The following is a 23,000-nucleotide window of genomic DNA, read 5'->3' as shown; positions in this document are numbered from 1 at the left end:
GTCTTGTTTGCTTGTTTCCGTTCTAATAAATCCCATGGATTTGAGTGTTTTAAAGGTGTTTATGTGGTTATTTTGGGCCAGTGTTACAGTGTGTTCACACCGGGCGCGAGGCGAATTTTTTGCGTGATAAGATTACATACAAAGTCAATGTAGACGCAAATTTGTGCCGGCGGCACGAATGGCATTAGGCGAATGACGCGAATGGAGTGAACACGCGAAATTCGCGTCATTCGCCTCTTGGTGCAAGTTCAAAATATTGAACTCGAGTGAAATATTCGCTTGATGCTGTGTCAGGGCAGCCTATCAGTGTTGAGATTTTCCTGTTGTCACCGACGTCACTGACGTGCTGCTGTCCCGCCCGCCCCTGCCCCTGCCCCGCTCTCTATTACTCGCATGAATGACTAGCGTGAATGTCGCGAGTAAAAACAAATATTCCAGCGGTCAAACTCGCGCGAGTAGAGCGAGGCGAATATTTTACTCGCACCCGGTGTGAACACACTGTTAGAGTTTTGTTCACCCCATAGGGGCATAACAAATGGGGGCTCGTTTGGGATGCACCTCATGGTTGTAGCCTTTGTTACGCCCCACCCTTAGGCAGCCCTATGGGGCAAACAAAACTCCAACACTGACCCAAAATAACCACATGAACACATTTAAAACACTCAAATCCATGAGATTTATTACAAGTAAAACAAGCAAACAAGACAACAAAAATCCCAAGGTGAGAGGCAGCAGGACCGGCAGTCTCCACACCAGAGGCCTCTCTCCTCTGCTGCTGGCATAGGAGCTCTTAACCACCTCCTCCATGCCGGGTGTGCTGCACATCGTTAACTAATGCAGCACACCTGGGCAGGTATGAGGGAGGGAAAAGGGACAGCAGCACAGAACACATACAGCTGTAACAACCAGTTGAAATTATCTACAGTGTTTTAGGTCATTTTAAAGTGACACTTCACATGTGCAAGTTGTGAACAAAGCGAAAGCAATTTTGGACCCCTGATACAATTGCTGGCCAAAGTATATCAGTATGCCATATTGACATAGTTTTCAGCTAGCCAGTACACATTAACAGTATAACCAAATTGCTGAAAGTCAGTGATGACTTTTGGTTTTGGTGTGCCACCCCAGGATTTTCAGCTCCATCTGGCTATCCCTCATGAAAATTCTCTTGAGCGTGCCACTGTTGGGATGAAACATGTCATTACCAGACTGTGATACTAAATACCAGCTACAAACCAACTGGAGTTTAGGGAAATAGGGGAGAGGAACTTCTGCTAATGACCAGACAGTTGTGAATCATGTGGTTATGTTGATTCTCAGACAGCAGCAGCTGCACAGCATCTGCACATCACTAAACTTCACACCGTTTAATGAGCCTGCAGAGAACGATCGCGACTGACAAAAAACTTTTTTTCCCATCCACAGATGGTGTCAGAGCTCAGCTGGCGGCTGATGAAAACTTGTGTCGCATCTGCATGGACGCCATCATCGACTGCGTGCTGCTGGAATGTGGTCACATGGTAACCTGCACCAAATGTGGGAAGAGAATGAGCGAGTGCCCCATCTGCAGGCAGTACGTAGTGCGGGCCGTGCACGTCTTCAAGTCTTAAAACTCTGTGTGTGCATCAGAGCGGCCCTCAGGCGTGCACGTGGCCCGAGCCCTGAATTTATCACTGAGGATGAACTGCTGTGCATGACGTCTCGCAGGGCCTAATGCTGCAGCAGGCGCCAGCAACCTCCCGGTTCTTGAAACCAGACTGTTGCCTCTGGCCTACCACGGTTTGTTTTCCCCCCTTACTAACTCATGTTCCAGCCCCACTTCTCCTCCCTGGTGGACCGTCAACAGCTGCACTGGGACACTCACTCTTTCTCTCTTTGGTCTGTTAAACACACAGCAGAAACCCCTGCCATCACTTTCTACTCTCTATTCTCTGTTTAGATTTTACTCACAGGGGAGGCGGAGGGGGGAGAGGAAGTGGTCCCGTGGATACTTGAAGCAGATTGGGTTGTTCTGTGTGGCGAGGAGAAGCAGGGAAAATATAAGATCCCAGGGTTAGAGTCAATATGGTTTACACAGTCATGCCACATGACGCCGTGTTATCTCCCTCAGTGTTCCTTTAGGATGTGCAATATCAGAAAAAAAAGAGACTTACATGTGTTTTTATTAAATGTCTATTTGTTAATCTGAACACCACACGCACCGGGTCATCTCACACATGGTGCCAAACGTCATGCCTTTTAAACGATATTTGGTTAAGATTTCACCGTATATGAATCTCATAACCAGCAAGCTTGGTGTGATAGTTAACTCTTTTTTTTTCTTTTATGAATTTTAGGAAATAAAGTGTATAGAAGTAAACATTTGAACACTTGGCTGAGTGAAGGATGTGATTGTTTCCGCATCTAAAACTAAAGTGGCAATCTCGAAGATTTCAGTCCTGGTTGATTTGGCACATATGTACTTAATACTGCAGGTTGCAGAGTTTTGGGGGCAGCAAGACAAACTATTGTTATTTTGATAATGGGCTTTTTCCATCGTTCTGTGAGCAACTGCGATCTGATCTGAGTCCTCCGACCAATACGACCACATTGTATGTCTAATATGACCGACAGGAGTGTTTTCTAAAGTAGCACCTCTACCAGACAATGGAATAGGTCGTATATGACCATTAACAGTTGTAGTTTTAAACACATGGTTAAGGTTGTGAAATGGTCCCAGCTGCACCAAAACTCATCGGTTGGTTTGGTATAAGTTTCATAGTAAGTTTGTTAATAATATAATGCCATCTCAGAACCCTTCGACTATCGGTCTGACGACGAGAAGTCCCTTGAGGCAATGGCCAATATTTCGGGAGATCCAGTGTAGCAAGCGCCTGTCAGGGCCAAGACGACTTCTCCTGTGCGCCGGCCATTTTGTCTAATCTCGATACAGTTATCTGCCTATAAATGCAAATGAATAAGTAAAAAAGCCAATATAAAGCTACGTCATTGTCAGACGATAATCAGTGGGTTCCAACATGGCTTTCAGCCGATGCTTTCTGCCTCTCCACTTGGACTGTTTACCTGCTGCTCAAGCGTGATTGTTCAATGCTACTCAGACTACAATGAGAAACCCGAACACATCCGATACTAAAATCTTGTCTCGTTGCCCACAGATTGTGCATTCGTATGCAGATATCTCTTTATAGATACTCAGTGTAATGTGAAATATCTCAAGTGACAGATCTCACATATGTCATGTGATATACATTGTTAACTTTTGGTCTCATGTGGGACATGAACATCGGTATTCTAGATGACAGTCCTGTGTTTGTTTGACCACACCTTCCTAACACACTCGGTGGACTCTGCTGCTATTTATTTTATGTCATATGTCTTCCTTCTTTGCCCCTGTTATAAGTACTACTACCACAAGAAGTCACCACCTAACAATAAACTTAGATATGGGTCATAAATGCTGCTTGTGCAAACAACCTATGTGGTCTTATTTTGAGGAACATTCAATACGTTGCACACAGCATTAGTCTGCGGATAGCAGGGCACAGTAAAAGGAGTTGTTTGCCTTGCTAAGTTGGAGGTGTGCAGTCACCTGCAGCTCATCATCTAACAGCTCAGCTTCCTCAGCAGTCAGTATTAATCTCACTGAAAAACATCTTGCATTTCCTGTGACCCCTTCATAATAAAAGTCAACTTGTATTTCGCCAGTTAAAGGTTTTTAATGTGAAGCTGCAGCTGTAGGAAATGTTCAATTTACATTAGCAGTGACGTAATACAGCATTTATTCTGCGAATGTCTCCCTTAACACCCAGTTTGTGATACTGCAGATATATAAATATTGCAATACTTTTATCAGTGAGTCATAGGCTCAGTCACCATTGTGTTACCTCATTCAGTGACTTAACAAAGCATTTATTTAAAAGAAAATCTTCGAGATTATTACTTTAAATGCACAGATGTGATTTCTGCTGAAGACACAAATAGTAAAAAACGCTGCTTGGTCGCACCACGTGCTGCACTACATTCCTGTTACACCGATTTATTTATTGAAATCTGAACTCAAGGCCCCCTTGCTAGCTTTTTCCTGGGCTTTCAAAGTTCACAGGCTTCATTAGGAAGACCACAAGATAAGAAAAAGCTCATAAGTGGACCTTGAGTGAAGATTTTTTGTACTATTTTTATTTACATTTTGAAGACTCACCCCTCTTTTAATTTTAGAGGATAAGTTCGATATTTTTTCAACCTAGAGTCTATTTCCCATGTTTTTGTGTCTAAATGACAAATGGAAACAACAGTTCTTTAAATTGGTCCAGTATTGAGTGGGAGAGCTGCAGCAATCACTCAGGGCATGTTTGCAGCATATGTCCACTAAAAGTGCTTGTTTTTGCCGCTGACAGGCTCGGATTATTATTCAAAGTGTCTGACAGCATTATGGAAGGGACCCTACAGAGATAGACGTTGTGTTAAAGAGTAAAATCTTCTTTGTTTAACCAGAAACAGCCCCAAAATCACCATCGCCAATTCCACCAGACTCCATTCAAATAAACAGTGATTTTAGTGTGTATGGAGCCAGCACATTTTCCCATCTGACCTAATTTTTGTGAGTTTTATTGCTTTCTGTCGACTTTGTTTACTTAAATGGAGTCTGGTGGATTTGTTAATAGCTTTTTCGGGGCTGTTTCTGGCACAGCAAAAAAGATGTTACACTTAATTAAAAAAGTCTGTCTCTGTGGAGATACTTTCTTTAAGTTTTAAATGCTTAAAATAATAATCTGAGCCTGTTACTGGCAAACACAAGCACTTTAAGTGGATTGACAGTGCACTAATGCCCCGAAGGGTTACATTGCAGCCTGTTTTTCTGCCTTCGTCTGCAGCACTTTTGCTCAGTACTGTAACAATTTAAAAAACTGTTGTTTCCTTCAGTCACTTAAACACAAAAACATGGGGAAAAAAAGGTCCAGGTTGAAAAAATATAACAAACATACCCTTTTAAAAACTGCCACCAAGCAATACCATTCAGTTTCCAAGTCTACCAAGTGTCTTTCTTTGATTGTGTTGTCCGTTAATGTGTCGAATCTTAGGTGACAGGTGCTACTTCCTCTTTTCTGAGTGTAACATCAACATACCTGTTGTCATGTTGTCAAGGCGTCCTTCCAAATATCCATCACGCAGTAAGACGTAGAGGAAGCCCGGTTTACTTTAACCTGTTATGCAAAGAAACACTTTTTTTTTCTTGTCATGAGATGCAGTTAATTCAGATGTCACTAATCTGTGTGTATCGTATGCCTGTGGTATGTTTAAAAAAAAAAAAAGAAGAAGAAGAAGCTGACTTGCTGTTATGTGAATCGCATAGCTTATATTGTTGTTTACTGATAAGTCATTAAATGTATATTTTTCCATTTACTTGGGAGACGACATGATTTAAAGTTATAGCTAATAAAATAAAATATACTGTTTTTCAGAATGTATCTCTGCTGGTTTTGGTCAGAAGAGTTCCTCAGCCCTCTGATCGTGTCACTCTCTCACCATTAAAGTTGCGTCAGTCATGTTCTCGCTTTCTAGCACTCTTTGTCATTGTCTGCTTCGGATCCAAAACCGACACTGACACCATGCACTGTAACCAACGCTGTAACTCTGTAAGTCTGTTTGTTGATGCTGCTGTTTCTCAAAGATGTCATTCATAGGCAGCTACAGTATTATCAGAGTAGGAGGTCATCATGAGCACTCATAATCCTGGATCTTTATATTATGGAATGTTGAACCTTTTTATTTTGGTAAACAAGAGAAGATAATTTATTAGATTCAATAAAATGCAGTACTACAAACCAGAGACGTAAAACCCTGCTCTTCATTTTGTAATCGCTCATTAAAGGGACAGTTCACCCCAAAATCAAAAGTCCATATTTTTCCTCTTACCTGTGGTGCTATTTATCAGTCTAGATTGTTTTAGTGTGAGTTGCCGAGTGTTGGAGATATCAGCCATAAAGATGTCTGCCCTCTCTCGAATATAATGCAACTAGATGGCACTCGGCTTGTGGTGCTCAAAGCGCCAAAAAAATACATTTGAAAAACTCAACAGCTATGTCTCTTTACAGAATCATGACCCAGTTACTCAAGATAATCTACAGACCTTGTTATGAGCAGTTTCATATAGGAACTATTTTCTTTCTACCAAACTACACTCTCCAACTGTGTCACCACTCACAAGGAAGTTTACATCTACTGTTAGCTCACCTAGCACCACTGAGCTAGCTAATGTTACAGCTCAGCCAAGGAGGAAGCCATTGATGTTCACATCTCGCGCTGTCATTAGTACGAGCCTCTCATCTATGAGTAGATGCACTCTTCCTTCTGCACAGTGGTACGGCTGGTGGTTGTGGTTCAGTCTGTGGATGTGGATTTGGCACTTTGAGCACCACAAGCCGAGTGCCATCTTGTTCCATTATATTTGAGAGACGGATATCTCCAACACTCTGCAACTCACACCAAAACAATTGATTGATACAGTGCATTCAGAAAATATTCAGACCCCCTTCACTTTGGTCAAATTGTGATGTTGCAGCCTGATGCTACAGTCATTTAAATTATTATTTTTTTCACATTAATCTACACACAGTACCCCATAATGACAAAGTGAGGTTTGCAAATTTATGAAAAAGGAAACACTGAAATGTCACATTGGCATAAGTATTCTGACCCTTTACTCAGTACTTGTTGAAGCACCTTTGGCGGCAATTACAATCTCGAGCCTTTTTTTTAGTTATGACGCAACAAGCTTTGCACACCTTCAGTGGGAGATTTTCTGCCATTCTTCTTTGCAAATCCTCTCAAGCCCAGTCAGGTTGGATGGGGACTGTCGGTGGACAGCCATGTTCAGGTCTCTCCAGAGATGTTCGATAGGGTTCAAGTCAGGGCTTTGTCTGGGCCACTCCAGAACATTCACAGAATTGATGCTGTGATGCTGTTGATGCTGCCACCACCATGTTTCACTGTTGAGATGATATTGGGCAGGCCATGAGCTGTGCCTGGTTTCCTCCCAAACAGTTCAATTTTGGTTTCATCAGACCAGAGAATCTTGTTTTTCACAGTCTGAGAGTTCTTCAGATGCTTCTTTGCAAACTCCAAGCGGGCTTTCATGTGTTTTGCACTGAGGAGAGGCTTCCATCTAGCCCAGATTGGTGGAGGGCTGCAGTGATGATTGTCCTTCTGGAACTTTGTCCCATCACACAGGATCTGTGGAGCTCCATCAGAGTGGCCATCGAGTTCTTGGTCACCTCTCTTACTAAAGCCCTTCTCCCCCAGTTGCTCAGTTTCTCTGGGCGTCCAGCTCTTGGTAGAGTCCTGGTTGTGCCAAACGCCTTCCATTTAAGAATTATGGAGGCCACTGTGCTCTCAGAAATTTTCTTGTCACCTTCCCCAGATTTGTGCCCTGCAACAATCCTGTCTTTGAGCTCTGCAGGCAGTTCCTTTGACCTTATGGCTTGGTTTTTGCTCTGATATGCATTGTCACCTGTGAGGCCTTTATATAGAGAGGTGTGTGCCTTTCCAAATCATGTCCCATCAGTTTGATTTGCCACAGGTGGACTCCAATCAAGGTGTAGAAACATCTCAACAATGATCAAGGGGAATGAGAGGCACCTGAGTGGAATTTCAGGTGTTGTTGCAAAGGCTCTGAATACTTATGTCAATGTGATATTTCAGTTTTTCCCTTTTTAATAAATTTGTAAAAAAAAAAATCTAAAATTCTATTTCCACTTTGTCATTATGGGCTAGTGTGTGTAGATTAATATGAAAAAAAATTTGAATGATTGTAGCATCAGGCTGCAACATAAAGTGACAGAAGTGAAGCAGGTCTGAGTATTTTCTGAATGCACTGTATATAGCACTACAGGTAAGAGGATATATATATATATATATATATATATATATATATATATATATGGGGGTGAACTTAAAGCATAATGTTGTTCATCTACAGCCACCTTAAAAGGTTGGCATACACTTAATTTTCAGTCCTAAATAATAATACAAATCTAATAACAGCAAGATTACAGTATCAACATAAAATCATGTTTCTTATTATTCAAAATGCTTCAAAAATCTAACGGACCAAACGTACGTACACAGCTCAGTATTTAAAATGAATTTAATATCTCAAAGGTTGACTTAACTTTTCCTAGAGGTTTTACATGTACAGTATGTACAGATTGAACATTTACAGTAATGTACTAAAACATTTTATGGAGACATGGTGGTTTAATAAAAAAACAAAAGTAAATAAAAGTAAACGTAAACCCATCCACTGAACTGTACCAAGTGCTATTCAAAAGTTTCACAAAGACTTTATCTTTAAAAAAGCTTAGTTTCCAAAAAGAAATGCAAACCTATCAAATTATTAAACTGTTGAGTCTGACATTTATTAGACAAGTTCCAATAGCAAAATTTTTTTATGTAACTTTAAATATTATGATGAATAAATGTCTAACAACAACACTTACATGAAGATGCTACTGACTGATGCCACAGGTTGCAAAGTACTTTGTTGTTAGATGTTTAACTAAAATAAAAAAAAAACAAAAAAAAAACATAAAAACAATTAAATAATTTTTAAAGAAAACAACCAGTGTTAATGAATGTCTACTGCAGTGGAATCTCTTGCTCGGAAAAGAATAAACAAAATCCATTTTTGCTTTTACATTTGCACAGATCTTTCAAGATGTTTTTTGCAGCTTCTTCAAACCACATTTGAAAAACACTGTCTTACAACACTATCTTATAATTGCGTTTCTTGACCATGTGGTCAGAAGCCGACATCTGCAGATTGACAGATTTATTGGATTGATTTACTGATATGGGTTTTATATCTTGAAAAAGACATATTCATCTCTGCCCTTGGAAACAGAGCACTACACTGCCCACTGCGCTGTAACCAAATGTCTGGGTTAATAAGAATTTTGCAATATACAGCATACATTTCTTTTAGCCTCTTGGCCTGTTAAACCTGAGTGACACATGTCACATCCATCAAATGGGAGAAAACTCGTCTGAAAGATTGGTGCAAATTTAAAATCTTTACCTGGACTTTGTTGGTTCTTTTATTTCTTGCATGATTCAGCACTGAGTCATTTTTTTAATCATATGGAGTTCAGCTAATGACAGGAGTAAACACATGGTTATATTGTTTCACAGTTACTAAATCTATTGACTGTGGTGTAAACATGTTTCTTTGCCGCATGCAGAGCTAAAACGCTTCCTTTCACAAAGCACCAATAATACTAAAGAGTGATGGAGACTGGCAAAGACGTTTCGTATGCAGCTATGTCTTAATATAACCCTAGAAGCTGTTAGTAGAATTAGTGGAACATTTTAGTGTTGGAAAAATACGCTTTGTACACTGTGTAGTGTATGTGTGAATACATTCATGTATTCATATTTACTGTATCAGTGCAAATGGTATCGTTATATGGAGAACAAAATGTACCGTACCTTTGTCCGATCAGACACAGGGAGCTGACGTTTATAATAAAATATAGAAAACACCCACACAAACACAAGCTACCATCCTACGGTTTGGCAACAAATCTTTAGACCTTTGCCTCTCGACAATAAAGAGCATAAAAGTAATGCCGATTGATTATCAATTCCAATGGTATGATACTGTACAGGGGTGCAATCAATACTGCACATAAATGTATGAAACACTTTCTGATACAAAAATATTACTCTATAATGCGATAAACTTTGCATTGGAACAAAAAATATTCTATAAACACCAAAAGATAGATCATGGTACAATACATAAACAATCAATATAAAGAAATAAATAACTTATAAACTGGTGCAAACAACAACAGAAACATTTTTGCAATATTGCCTTCACAGGACAAGATTTCCATTTTTTACATTCTTGCTTAGCAGCACAGCTTCCCTTTACATCAGAGACAGAGGCGTCCTGTGTCTGTTCAGGCGTCTGCTGGTGTTCATGAAACACAGCGACTTTCTCCACAAGCACGCAGTCGTCTGCTGCCTCCATGTGGACAGTAGTTTTACCACGTGTGAGTGTCACACAGTCTGTTCCTAACTGATCTTCTGCAGCAGTTTCTCCTCTATCAGTTCAAACTGCACACTCACGGACATTTCTGCGATGAACTGGTCGCATCCTTCCTTGGTCACCTGTTTGCAGTATCGCAGGTCGATGTGACATATGCTCCCGCAGCGCTTGAAATAGGTCAGCGACTGGTCTGTGACCCTGTTACAGACTGCACAGAGAAACAGGGTTAGGAGAAAAAAGAACAAATGATGCGTAACAGGTCACCTGTACTGACATAAGCTGTGACACACATGGATTAATAAAGCCTTTAGGATATTCTTGGACATGGAATTCAAAGGCCTCATTGTGGTGAGCAGTGTTTCAGGATAAATGTGGAGACAGAGAGCCAGAATGCATTTTGGCTTTTAGCTGTTTCCATAGTAGCCCTTTGATTCACTGCTTTTTACATTTAATGGTATTCAGAGAGACAACAAAAATAAGATCTGATTATTTTTGGCATTTGTGCACTTTGCAAAAAAAAAAAAAAAAAAAAAAAGCCATTCAATTCTTTAAAAAATTGATTTTACAATCTGTATATAATTTCATGCCTCTGAACAAGAAGTAGCACCGCAGATTAAAACCTCTTTAAAATGGTTTCAGCATAAAGTGAACATTAAAGGAATACTTCACCCTCCTACATGACCACTTGTATATCAGTTACTCACCTCGTGTTACATTGCCTCTGGTAACTGAAGGACCCAAAAACTGGAAAAAGTCTTGATGAATTGAAGTCATTGGGGTCCACATTTAAAAACAGCAAAACTACACTTTCACACAATTCTGGTCTATGGCTGCCTCTGTTGGTAGTTTGTTTGGGTTACACAGTAACCCAAACAAACTACCTGATCGAAACAGTGGTAGCCCAGCAGATGCCGTGTTTAGCAACGTAAAATTACTGTTTTTGTCAATGGAGAGTGCAAAGATTTAAGTTTCGCTCTCTGTTCAGTTCCCTGTTGAAAAGGACTGTCTGTTGGAAAGTACTGAGCATATGACTGGATAAATAAGACTTGGATTATACTGCACAAGTTGTGTTTTAGTTTGTCAACAGATGTTTTTTGATAAAGTTTTGCTGTTCATCAGTTCATCGAGAAGTTTTACTGTTCTTGGATTCCTCATTCAACAGAGGCACGCAAGAAAAATATGAATTCAACGTTAACATGAGGTGAGTAACAGATGTACAAATGATCATTTGGGAGGTTTGGTGGTCCTTTAAAACCCTCATGAAAGACAGATTTATTACGGGCTAGATGTTTTACACTCCATCAGTTTTACTGAGCACACCAAATAAACTGGCGCACTTTCCCACATCAAAACATAGGTGTTTAGATTTATTTAATTAAGTACCTTCCATACAAACTTTGGTTTCAGGAGTTTTAAATAATTTTCTGCTGGCAAATTCTTTACCATTTGACATTGACGCAACTTTAAAAAACAGTGACAAATGTTCTCTGTGCTGCATTCACATCAGTCACAGCTTCAGGTCTCTCAAAGTTGATTTTTAACCAGCGAAGTCTGAAAAAATGGTGGGAAATTACTGTAAAAACTAAGCATGTAATTTGGAGAACACTCTGCAGTATGTTATTTGTTGTTAGTGTGGTTTAACATTAAAAAACACTGGTGTAGTCCTTTAACTAAAAACAAATATTTTATTTACATCAACAGAAGTGATGCATAAATTCACTGGAAGTATAATCTACTGTGGACAGACATGACAGTTCAATACATCTGCTAGATTCTGAGTTTAGCCTCTAGAGGGAGCAAGTCAAATGCAGGCACACTTACTGCCAACAAAGACAGGCTCCTACCTGACAGGTTGATGTCAGTGAGCGAGTCTCTGGTGGTTGTCCCCGCAGCAGTCAGGATGTTGACAGACTGGTCAGTGACATGGTTGCAGTAGCTGAGGTCCAGCTTGGACAGCGAGGGCATGTATCGTATGATGAGGCGCAGAGACGTGTCTGTGATGTCCAAGCCTGCCAGACGCAGGTCCTCCACGTTACGCAGTTTACTCCTGTTGTCCAGCTGACCTACAAAGTTTTGGGAGTATTTTTAAGGAGAGAAGGAGATATATAGTTAATTTTTTTGACCAGTGAATTAAGTATTATGTGTGTATCCAAAGTTTGCTAAGGCCTATTCCATCTGTGCCATAGTCCTCCTTTTGTTGTTCAAGAACTATTGAAAACACATAAATGACCGTTGCACTGGTTGACATGTTCCTTCATAACAATAAACATGGGCGCTGTAGTTTGAGTTAGTCTCAGATGCATCATCCTGCTACAATCAAAAGAGGACCAACTGTGTATTAATCCGCGGCTGAAAATAGTCCCAAACAAAGCATGATTTACTCCTGTTTGAGTAACTTTTGCTAAAATCTACAGTGCCCAGCTGCTTAATCAAATTATTTATCATTTTTCAAAAATGAGACTATAAGTAACATGCAGTGGTAATTTTGTCAACGAAAACTTTTATGGTAAGTATTAATTGATAAAGTAATATAAATAACATCAGGCAATCATTTTTATGATATAAATAAAAGATGAACAGTAATTCAGTAACACATTCTCAGCCTCGATGACTAAACACATAGTTCAAGGTATGCTTACTTTCCACTGGAATTTTTAAAGCCTGGAGAAATACCCTTTACAAAATCTTAAACAAAAATAAAGTATCATAAAACCAGCCACTACAGCCTCAAACTGTTAAGACAATGTGCGTGAAACGCAGGTTGGTACCTGGCCTGTTATCTGTAGGAGGTGACAGCAGGTCCCTCATCTGGGCATCTTTAAGTCCCTCCACCCACTGAACATCCAGAGTCCGCAGAAGAGGACAGCTGGAGGTGCAAAGAGCAGAGACTGCCACCCAGGAGCATCCTGACAACAGCAGCACACGTAGACCTGCAGGGACACCGATGACAAACAAACACTTTTTACATTCAGCTACAACACACTGATCCTGTGAGAGTATTATAAAATCTGTTCTATGTAGCCACAAGCAGCAAATCTACTTCAAAATCATATTCAGTCTGTTGAAGAAATGTGCCCTATCTTCCAGTTTTCCAGTCTCCAGAGTTTTCGTAAATCTGAGGTCACAAAATACACCAACAGTCTTATCTAATTAGCTGAGTGATCCTGCAAAGACATTTAGAAGGAACAAAGATAAGCATCTGAAGTAAAACCATCTAAATTCAGGAGCCTCTGGGGATACAATTATCCATATGGAGGAGCCATATGGGGATTGTAACTTATAAAAACAGCACATGCTACACAAACACATTTAAAATCGACATCTTCAACAGGAGTTTTACTGCCATTAGTACATAAAGTTTTGTAGTCCTCATCGAGGCAAATGTTGACTTAAAAGATATTTACTCAAAGTTTAGATAACTTGAATGTTCCTTTGTTTGACAAAATATGGGTAACATTTGAACATTTGAAAATAATCCAGTGAGGGTGGGAATCACCAGAGGCCCCACAATACGATATTATTAAGGTACTTATGTTTAAACTGAAAATTTAATCCCAAAAGGAAAACTTTATCAACATCTGTTTTATCTAATAAGATAGAAGGTTTTCAGTCTGTCCATCTCAACTCGATGTTTTTTATTGCAGCAAAATGTATCTAGTGAACTGAAACTCTAATAGATTTCATTATTCTAGTAGGCCACCAAAAGTTTAATTTGTACTTGCAATATTTATAATTCATATAATAATGAATTCAATACTTGGCATCCATGCATTGATACAATATTGGCACACAAAAATATCATGATACTATGCTGTGTCGATTTCTTTCAGCCACCCTTAATAACAATCTAGTATGACACTGGAATTTCCTTCAAACAAACCCTCGATTGATTCCACTTATTTTTTTCATTAAAGTTTGTACTTTTAACCAAAATGATATAATTATGTAGCAAGATTGATTGGTGAGTTCTGTATTTTTCCACCTGGACCTTGTTTTCCCATGTTTCTGTGTAAATGACTAATGGGAACAACAATTTTTGAAATTGGTCCAACCATTTGGGGAATTTGTGCACTGTCAATTTTTGCCAATAAAACTGCTTGTTTTTCCACAGCTATGCTTAGATTATTATTTTATGTGTCTGACAACATTATGGAAAGATTCAATACAGAGATAGTCCTTTTTTTTTTAAAAGAGTAAATTCCTTCTTGTTAAAGTAGAAACAGCCCCGAAATTGCTGCCGTCAAACCTGCAAGACTCTATTTAAATGAACAGTAATTTTATCATTGCAAAGCACATTTTATTAAAAGTCAAAAGAAACAAAATAAAACTTACAAAAGCCATTTTGGTGTGTCGACACACTGTTCCAACAAGCACCAACTTTTGTTTAATTGAAATAATCTCTAAACTCACCCAGTTAGATGTGAAAATAGGCTGGCTCTTTACATGTTAAAATTAATGTTTATTTAAATGGAGTCTGGTGGGTTGGAGACAACACGGCTGTGTCTGGTTAAACACAATGGATGTTACTTTTTAATCGTAGGGGGACCTTTCATAAGTTGTCAAACACTTAGAATAATAAATTGAGTCTGTTAGAAATTAAGAACTAGAAGTGGAAATAAATTGATGGTGCACAAATGCCCCAAGTGGTTACACCGAAGCCTGTTTCGCTGCTGTTGGCTTCTGCGCTCTGGCTCAATACTGGTCCAATTCCCAAACTTGTTTTTCCAATTAGTCACTTAGGCACAAAAACATGAGGGTCCAGGTTGAAAAATACAGAACTTACCCTTTAACACCATGGCAAAAGGCCATCAGACCCATCTATAATGTATCACTGGTTGCCACCCATCTGCTTTGTGTGATATTTAAGACACACTAAGAGCACTCTCATATCTCTTCACAAATGGACCTTATCTCATGTATTGTTTTTTCATAAAACACAAACACAGTGCAGTGTCTTGCATGTGGAATGTATTTACCTGGCAGTCTGTTGATGAGCCAGCTGAGTTGTTTCTTGGAGATGTTTGTCCAGCTGAGGTCCAGAGCTACCGGCTGTCTCCGGATGATGCCGCTTAGCATGAGAGGTGTGATGGACTTACAACGGTTCAGATTGATGTGCTTCCAAAGCCTCTTGTCGCAGCACCTGGTGAGACGCACAGCAGATATTTTACAGACGGCCGCCGTATAATGAAGTGTGGACGACGTGCTTTCAGCTGTACAGTACACCTCGTACTCACCATCTGTTCCAGGTCCTGCAGACACGCATGCAGACACAAAGATCTCTGTGAGTCAAGTGACTGAACACTGTCATCCACATCTCTCTGCGCATCACATGTGCTTCCCCATCGTTCAGCGGGAGTCTGTCCGGCGGGGGGCTGATGGGAGGGGGTCGGATCACGTGGCGCTCCATTTGGATACATTTTGGCGGTGACCGGCAGGGGAGTGGGCGGGGACATATTGATGTGATCTGCGTGCTTCTGTTCCAGCTGAGTGGTGAGTAACCACGTGGCGGCTCATTCACCTCCCGCCCCCTGTGTCGCAGCCAGTCGCCCAGGTCGCTGCTGCCATTATTAAGAGGCCATCTCGGCTTTTGGTCGTCTACTTCGTTCTCAGGCTCAGTTTTTACAGGCCTGTGGTTTTGATTGGCCAGGCTGTCCTCTGTTTTCAGTGGGCGTCTGTTCTGATTGGCCAAACCTTCCTCCATTTTTAGAACCCTGCGGCTCTGATTAGTGGTTGTGTCCTCTGTTTTTAGTGGTTTACGGTTGTGATTAGTCACAGAGTCCTCGCTCTTCGGCGGTCTTCGATTGTGACTGGCTTGACCGTCCTCCATCTTCACTGAGCTGTGGTTTTGGTTTGACAGACAGTCTTCTGTCTTGGGAATCTCCTGGTTGAACTCTTTGCTCAGCTCTTTGTTGGGGAGGCGTCGACGCTGATGGCGAGCCTTTAGATGAGCAGCGCTCCTCTCCTGAGCCTCTCCTGATTCGCTGCTGGGTCCAGCTCTAGGTGAGTTGGAGGACTGTTCACTTTCTCTGACTGCGGATGTTCTCAGCAGTGGACTCAACAGGACCTTGGCTTTGTCCTCTGCACTGCTGTCTCGCTCTTTTTTCACTGTCTCCTCTTCCTCTCCCTCCTCATCCTCTTCTTGGTCCTCGTCATCATACTCGCTTTTTCCCTTTAGATGAATCCTTTCCAAGGAAAACCCATCATCTTCATGTTCCTCGTGGTCATCCTCCTCATCCCCGTGATCATTCTCTGCCTTGAGTTGCCTCAGCAGCTTGGGAGTCAAAGGATCATCTGGTTTTGAAAGCTTCTTCTAAGAGAGAATAGGAGACAGACAAATAATAAAAGCATCTGTCAGTTTATCAGGATGAATTTGAGGACATCATATTAGGTTTTCATTTGTTTAAGTTAACTTCATATCCTGTTTTCGAGACAAGTAAGGGAGCTCCAAACTGATTAATGTAATCCAATTCTTCCGTGACCCCATCTGGAGCAAATGCACACAGTGTCTCGACTCAAAGGTTGAAACCCTTCTACAGAGCACTTAACTGCTGATTTGTAACTGCTCCTCTCTATGTATTCTTGTTTGAGCTACACGACATGCAAAAAAAAAAATTATATAGCGATTATTTTTGACATATTTTGCGATTAAATATGAGTCACAGTTTCAGTGGGAAAGGTCATTTTTGCATTTAATTTTCACTGGAAACATATAAAAATGATGATGTGACTTTTGCTGAGGTGTTTACCAAACAAACATGCTCCCTGACAATTAATAATCAAGCCTGGTAAAAAAAAAAAAAAAAATGCAGCTGATCCAGTTGCCATGGAATTGAAGACACTTAAATGTCACTTTAAGTAAAGTTTAAAGTCATAGGGGGATTGTGATATGATTAAAAGTTTTAGAAGAGCTGAATGAACCTTGTGGAGAGATTATTTTGTCAACTGCTGTTTCCAAGGTCAAGACTGAACTTTGGAAGTTCTTAAAGAGCTAAGAAACAAGGACATTTGAGCGTTGATGATGATGATGATGATGCTACCCGAGTATGGTTGGTCGATAGGCTCTTGTCCAATATAATTCTCATTGGTTGGACAATTGCTGGTGTTACTTTCATAATAAAGCTGCATGTCCACCAAAGCGTTTTTTCCCAGCTAGAAGTGCTTTGGAGCCAACTCAGCCGCTTTGGTTGTATCTGGTTGCTATGATACCGAATATCCGCAGAAGTAAAACTGTTGGCACAAGGTGGAGTACTTAGTCTTGCCCCGTTCTGGATAAAGGAAAGAGACAGTGACCAACACAGCGCTTTACCCAAAGCAATGAGACTGGCCTAAAGTTGAACTAAAATGTCAAATGTGCAGCGCTCAGCACATAATAGATGCTCGGCACATCGTCATGCTGCTGGCGTGGCGGGGCATCGTGTAAACACGCGGCACTCCCATTGAAATTTTTTTTTAAAATATGCTAGCCTCAAGACAAAATACTATGGTGGACCCACAATGCTACAGGTACAGTGGCCAATTTAGTTAATCTGAAGATAACGTGCAGATTATTTCTCCCCATTGACAAATCCATTGGTTGAAGAGTAGGTGGAATTTCAGATGACCAAGATTCACCTTGGTTGATTGAAGCCCTGTCATCATTAATGCCATCTATGGCTCCACTTTATTCAGTATAACTGATAACATTTCAATCAGAAAAGGGTCCTACCTTCTTTTTCACAATGATAGGTTCGTCATTGGTGTCAAAAAGTTTCCTCTTTTTCCTCAGAGGGTTGTCCTCAAGCCTCGGTCGGGGCGTACCATCCAAAGTCAGCAAAGGGGGACGTTTCTTTGGAGGCTCTTCCTCTTTCCTCTTCGGCATTTCCTCCCGCTCGGCCTTTCTTTTCACAGCAGTGGCGGTAGTCAAAGCAGTAACAGTTGCTGTAGCCACCAGTGGTGGGTCGGGCTCCTCTTTTGAATCCCGATTTAACCGGGGTTCTTTCAGCAGAGAGCCAGGAAGGTTTGATGCGTACTTGAATCCTGGCCCCCTTTTTTGCTTTGAGGCCAAAAGGTTAGAAAAACAGAGAGCACAACTTTATTTCTCTGGTTCCGAGTTTGTGAGACAGAGTCAAATGTTTGATCACGTCATGATTCAGACACATACAGATACTTACTTTCCCTGTTTTCCCGGCATGGTTGCACTTTGGGCACTCCCAGCAGTTTGGCAACTCGTCATTGACGACTCCGTTTGAATCTTTTACCTGACCAACAGAGGGACAGATTTACTGAGGCGCCTGTGCCTGTCTTTTAGGCACAGATGTGATGCATTCTGACCCAAACACACTGTATTCATACATTATCATAAGAAACAAAAGTGAAACAGTGCAGCTATCTTTAATGAAAACAAAATCTGATTACTGCAACACAACAGAGCAGTGAAGGGATGGTGTGGTTTGTGTAACATCACGACTGTAACTTAACCATCAGCAATATTCAATACCTTAAGACAGTTGGGATGAACAATCTCATTGCAGATGGAGCACTCCATGAGCATAAGGTTAAACTTCTCCTCCTCGTCCTCCACTGTGTCCTCTTTCCCTGCCTCACCACAGACGAGACACACTGCTGTGTGGGGCAGGACGGGCTGGAGACAAAAACACAGGCTTAAAGATAAGGCTGCTGTATCATATCAATGTCCTCTTTTAGACCAAATCTTCTCGGTCAGAATTGTGACTGACAAACTAGACAACACCCAATTCCTCCCAGTTCTGTCACTGACAATGTTTCCATTCATTTAAGCTTCAATCACAATGCTGCACTCAAGTGAGTAAGCTATCCACAATGTCTTGTGTGCATGCTACCTATGAATTTAACAATACTTTGAGCTGTATTTTAGTTCTGCTCCAGTTCCTGTTCACACTGACTTTTTACAAAAGAACCTAAAGGAGTAAAAGTGACATTATAAGTTATAAGTTCATGCAGCACTTTAATGCTTCTGATGTGTATATTTATGTATTTTAGTGACACACAGAACTCACAAAGACTGCAAATCTCCACATGTTATGAATAACCGCTAACAGGTAGAGACAGGGCGAGAAGGAGGCGTCTCATACAGTAATGATTCGGGATTTATTGCTTTGGGATCACTGTCATAGACTTTTTAATGCACTTAACAATCTGACAAAGGCACAGTTGTTTTAACAGCTTTTGACCTATTAATTAGGGAAAATACCCACACTTACGAGCATACTTGTCAACATGGTTACCGAAAGATTTGCATAAATAGGTTATGTATACACGGCCACACAGAGATCAATATAACTTCCTACTGATTAGATTTCACAAGCAGATAAGATTAATTAGTAGTTCAGCTACTGAAATCATGCTACAACAGATATTTGGTATCACAAGATCCTGGGGTTGGTTTACTTGCTTTCACACCACAAATATAGCACCAGAGTCCACTTGGAAGCAGGCCGAGACCCACCTTTTCAGGACAGGGTTCCATTAGCTTTTTTCACACCAGCCCAAAAGAAACGGACTATGCAACGAAATGCTCCAGGGTTCAACTAAAAGAGACCAAACAGCTCTGGTGTGAAAGTACCCTAAGATATATATTGTTGTTACTGTTTTCTTTAATTGCTTTAATTACTGATGCTCTTTAAAACATCACTCAAAGCCTTGCATTTCATAGCCTGTCACTATAATTTATATCATACATTTTGTTCGATTTGCACTTGATTATATTCACTGAATTCAATATGTCACAAACATAACATATTTTTGTTGGTCATATTTATTTTTAGTTAGCCCTGTGATCGTCTGGCAACCTGTCCAGGGTGTAACCGCCTCTCACCCAGTGCCAGCTGGGATAGGCTCCAGGCCCCCCGCGGCCCCTAACAGGATAAGCAGTTACAGGAAATGAATGAATGAATCAATATTTATTTTTATTAATCATATTTCTATCATTTTAATATTTGCTACTGATATTGTTGTTGTTGCTGTCCTTTATGTCTGCCCACCTAGAGCCTGGTTCTGTTCGAAGTTCCTTCTTCTTAATAGGAAGTTTTTCCTCACCTTTGTCGCCAAGTGCTTGCTCATGTGTCTCTGATAATTAAAGAGTATGATGCAAGATCTGTTCTATATGGAAAGTGCCCTGAGGTAACTTTTGTTATGAATTTACGCTATATAAATAAAACTGACTTCACAACTTCCAACTTGTTTGCTGATTTAGCAAACGAGCTTGGTGCATTACCACCAACAAACACATCCAACCATGATGAACTGAGTCACATACTTCGCTCTGAGTACTGCTCTGAAGCAGTATTAGAGTAAGTGAACATCAAGAGTGGGTTAAGCATATTGGCATATCTTAAAAGTGGGACACAGTTGCTGAAGAACTTAAGACTGCAAGTGTGGGATACTGGGCAAGATGCCAAGTCCTTCTCACTCTCTTGTTTATCGTGATTAATCATTCAAAGTGAATCTTAGTGATTATATACACTGTGTTGCAGAAACAATCAAACCCAGTCCATCTACGTGTCCCTGTCCATGGTGCTGAAACATTCAAACAGTCTCTCTCCGTGACCCTCTGTGATAATTGCTACAGCGGCTATTACTTCTGCTGCTGCTTATATATTAATATTACTTATGTCACCACCATAATAACAGCCTGAAACACCCCAGTAATCACCCTTTACTGTTATGGCAACCATGTTGAACACCATAGCACCAGTCTCACAACCTCATGGACACACCGAAGTACTCAAAATTAGAGGGAAGCAAAGGAAAGGCATAGTTTGAGATGTTAAGAAATACGTTTAAAAGAATAATACCACTCTGGTGTGTACGCTAAATATGAAGCTAGAGCCAGGCAGCAAGCTTAGTGTAAACACTGGAAGCAGGGGGGAAACAACCATCCTGGCTTTGTCTAAAAAGGTGAAACAAAAATAACCTCCAAGCTCCTCTTAAAGCTCACTGCCTAATGTGTCATCTCTCATTTGTTTAATCCGCACAAAAAACAAAACGTATGAACGCCAAGCTGTGGTTTTACGTGCTGGATCCATTTTTTGGCCAGGTGCAGTGACTTCCTAGAGTATTTGCTAGTTGCCTGGCAACCTCAAGGTGACGATGAGTCTTGGGGAAATGATGGTGAAATCATTTTGAGCTTTGTTTAGATTAAACAAACCAGATTTGACATGTTAATCAGTGAGCTTTAAAAAGGTGCTGATAGGCAGATTCTTTATGCTAAGCTAAGCTAATCACCTGCTGGCTGCGGCTTCATATTTATCACACAGACGTGAAAATAGTTTTGATCTTCTCTTCAAAAAAGCAGATAAGCGCATTTCACAAAAATGACAAACAATTCCTTTAACATTATGTGCATATCACAACACTGAGAGCATTATGAACGTTGAACTTACTGCAATGCACTGCCTCATGATGCAGGACTGTTTCATCCGGCCCGGCCCACCAAACTTCTTCATGTCTTTACAAAAGTGGCACTCTCCGCACTCCGTTCGCAGGCATGCCTCGCACTTCCGACAGCGCGTCCTTCTCCTCCTGGCACCAGATGTTCCCCGACTGGCTGACAGCTTGACTGCTGATGCAGGAGAAGCTGCCATCTTAGGTTTCGGCCGGTTGGGAGGCCGGGGCTGAAAGGATAAAGAGGATACAGTGTCAAGGACCTAAAATGATGAAAAGGTCAGATGAATTAGTTTGATGATGAAGGAGAAATGTAATATTATCTTTTCTTTTTTTTTTAATATTTAGCAGCATTATGCTGTTACATACAATGTATGCTGCTTATATAGAGTAAAGTAGTCGCATGTGGCAAATAAAAGCGAATTTGTACTGTATGTACTGTGTCAAAGAAGGCAAGCCTGCATCATTATCTTTCACAAATGAGACTTGTCAGCCTGCAGATGCATTAGAGTCATTATCTCACTAGATACTAAATCGTTTGAGTGATTTTTTTTTTAAACAAAAATGTCAGATTTAAAGGGACAGTTCACCCAAAAATATAAAATACATACATTTGTGTTGCAGATATCAGCCATAGACATGTCTGCCTTCTCTTGAATATAATGGAACTAGATGGCACTGGGCTTGTGGAGCTTAAAATACCAAAGAAATACATTTGAAAACTCAACAGCAATGTCTCTTTACAGATATCATGACCTGGTTATTCAAGATAATCCACAGACCTTGCTGTGAGCTGCTTCATGAAGGAACTATTTTCTTTCTACTGAACTACACCTGCCAACTGTATTACTGCACTTAAGTGTGCTTCTACTGTTAGCTCACCTAGCACCACTGAGCTAGTTAATGTTACAGCTCAGCTGAGGAGGACATCATTAATGTTTACATCTCACACTGTCACGAGCAGGAGCCTCTTATCCATGAGAAGGTGCACACTTTCTTCTGTGCAGCGCTACGGTTGGCGAGTGTAATCTGGTAGAAAGGAAAAAGTTCCTACATGAAACTGCTCACAACAAGGTCTGTGGATTATCTTGAGAGACAAGGTCATGAATTCTTGAAAGAGACATTGCTGTTGAGTTTTTCAAATGTATTTTTTGGCGCTTTGAGCACCACAAGCAGAGTGCTTATACTTATACTGGAGAGAAGGCAGACATCTCTATGGCCGATATCTCCAACACTCAGCAACTCTCACCTAAAAAAATCTATACTGATAAATAGCACTACAGTCAAGATGAAACATATGTATTTTTAATTTGTGGGTGAACTGTTCCTTTAAAGTTAGAGAGGTTTGAGAGGCTGGCTTGTGAGTGGAAGGTTGGTTTGATCCCCAGATATACATCATTTATTCATATTTTATGTTCCAGGATTTTACAGGTGAAAACCTGAGACTTTTCTTTATAGCCTCAACTCAGGCCACTGATCCACTGGACGCCCCTCAGGATACTTTTTGACGTACATATTTTTGATTATGAACTGTCCCTTTAAATAAAAGGAA

The 23,000-nt window shown here is 40.6% G+C and overlaps 2 protein-coding genes across 8 annotated transcripts in view; one reads left to right on the top strand and one right to left on the bottom strand.

Annotated features, from left to right (window-relative positions):
* The window catches only part of rnf34b (ring finger protein 34b), a 36,549-nt gene extending 30,725 nt beyond the window's left edge, over positions 1-5,824 (top strand). For all 4 annotated transcript variants that reach the window (XM_049604792.1, XM_049604789.1, XM_049604788.1 and 1 more), the window contains one exon: positions 1,426-5,824. In XM_049604792.1, coding sequence (XP_049460749.1) covers positions 1,426-1,610 — 185 coding nt within the window. In that variant the 3' untranslated portion in view covers positions 1,611-5,824. The remainder of the gene's footprint in view (positions 1-1,425) is intronic.
* A 2,313-nt stretch (positions 5,825-8,137) lies between these two features.
* LOC125905721 (lysine-specific demethylase 2B) overlaps positions 8,138-23,000 on the bottom strand; it is a 31,028-nt gene continuing 16,165 nt past the window's right edge. The window contains exons 13-21 of one of the 4 annotated variants that reach the window (XM_049603896.1): positions 21,448-21,678; positions 18,525-18,668; positions 18,199-18,285; positions 17,754-18,089; positions 15,283-16,355; positions 15,025-15,188; positions 12,817-12,978; positions 11,893-12,111; positions 8,138-10,256 (exon numbers count right to left, since the gene is read on the bottom strand). In XM_049603896.1, the coding sequence (XP_049459853.1) occupies positions 10,075-10,256; positions 11,893-12,111; positions 12,817-12,978; positions 15,025-15,188; positions 15,283-16,355; positions 17,754-18,089; positions 18,199-18,285; positions 18,525-18,668; positions 21,448-21,678 (2,598 nt within the window). In that variant the 3' untranslated portion in view covers positions 8,138-10,074. Of the gene's footprint in view, positions 10,257-11,869; positions 12,112-12,816; positions 12,979-15,024; positions 15,189-15,282; positions 16,359-17,753; positions 18,090-18,198; positions 18,286-18,524; positions 18,669-21,447; positions 21,679-23,000 lie in introns of all 4 variants that reach the window. The other 3 variants (XM_049603895.1, XM_049603897.1, XM_049603899.1) reach the window with 3 other exon arrangements.

This window comes from Epinephelus fuscoguttatus, linkage group LG18 (assembly GCF_011397635.1).
Source record: "Epinephelus fuscoguttatus linkage group LG18, E.fuscoguttatus.final_Chr_v1".
NCBI lineage: Eukaryota > Metazoa > Chordata > Actinopteri > Perciformes > Serranidae > Epinephelus > Epinephelus fuscoguttatus.
This window is presented reverse-complemented; position numbering and strand designations above follow the sequence as displayed.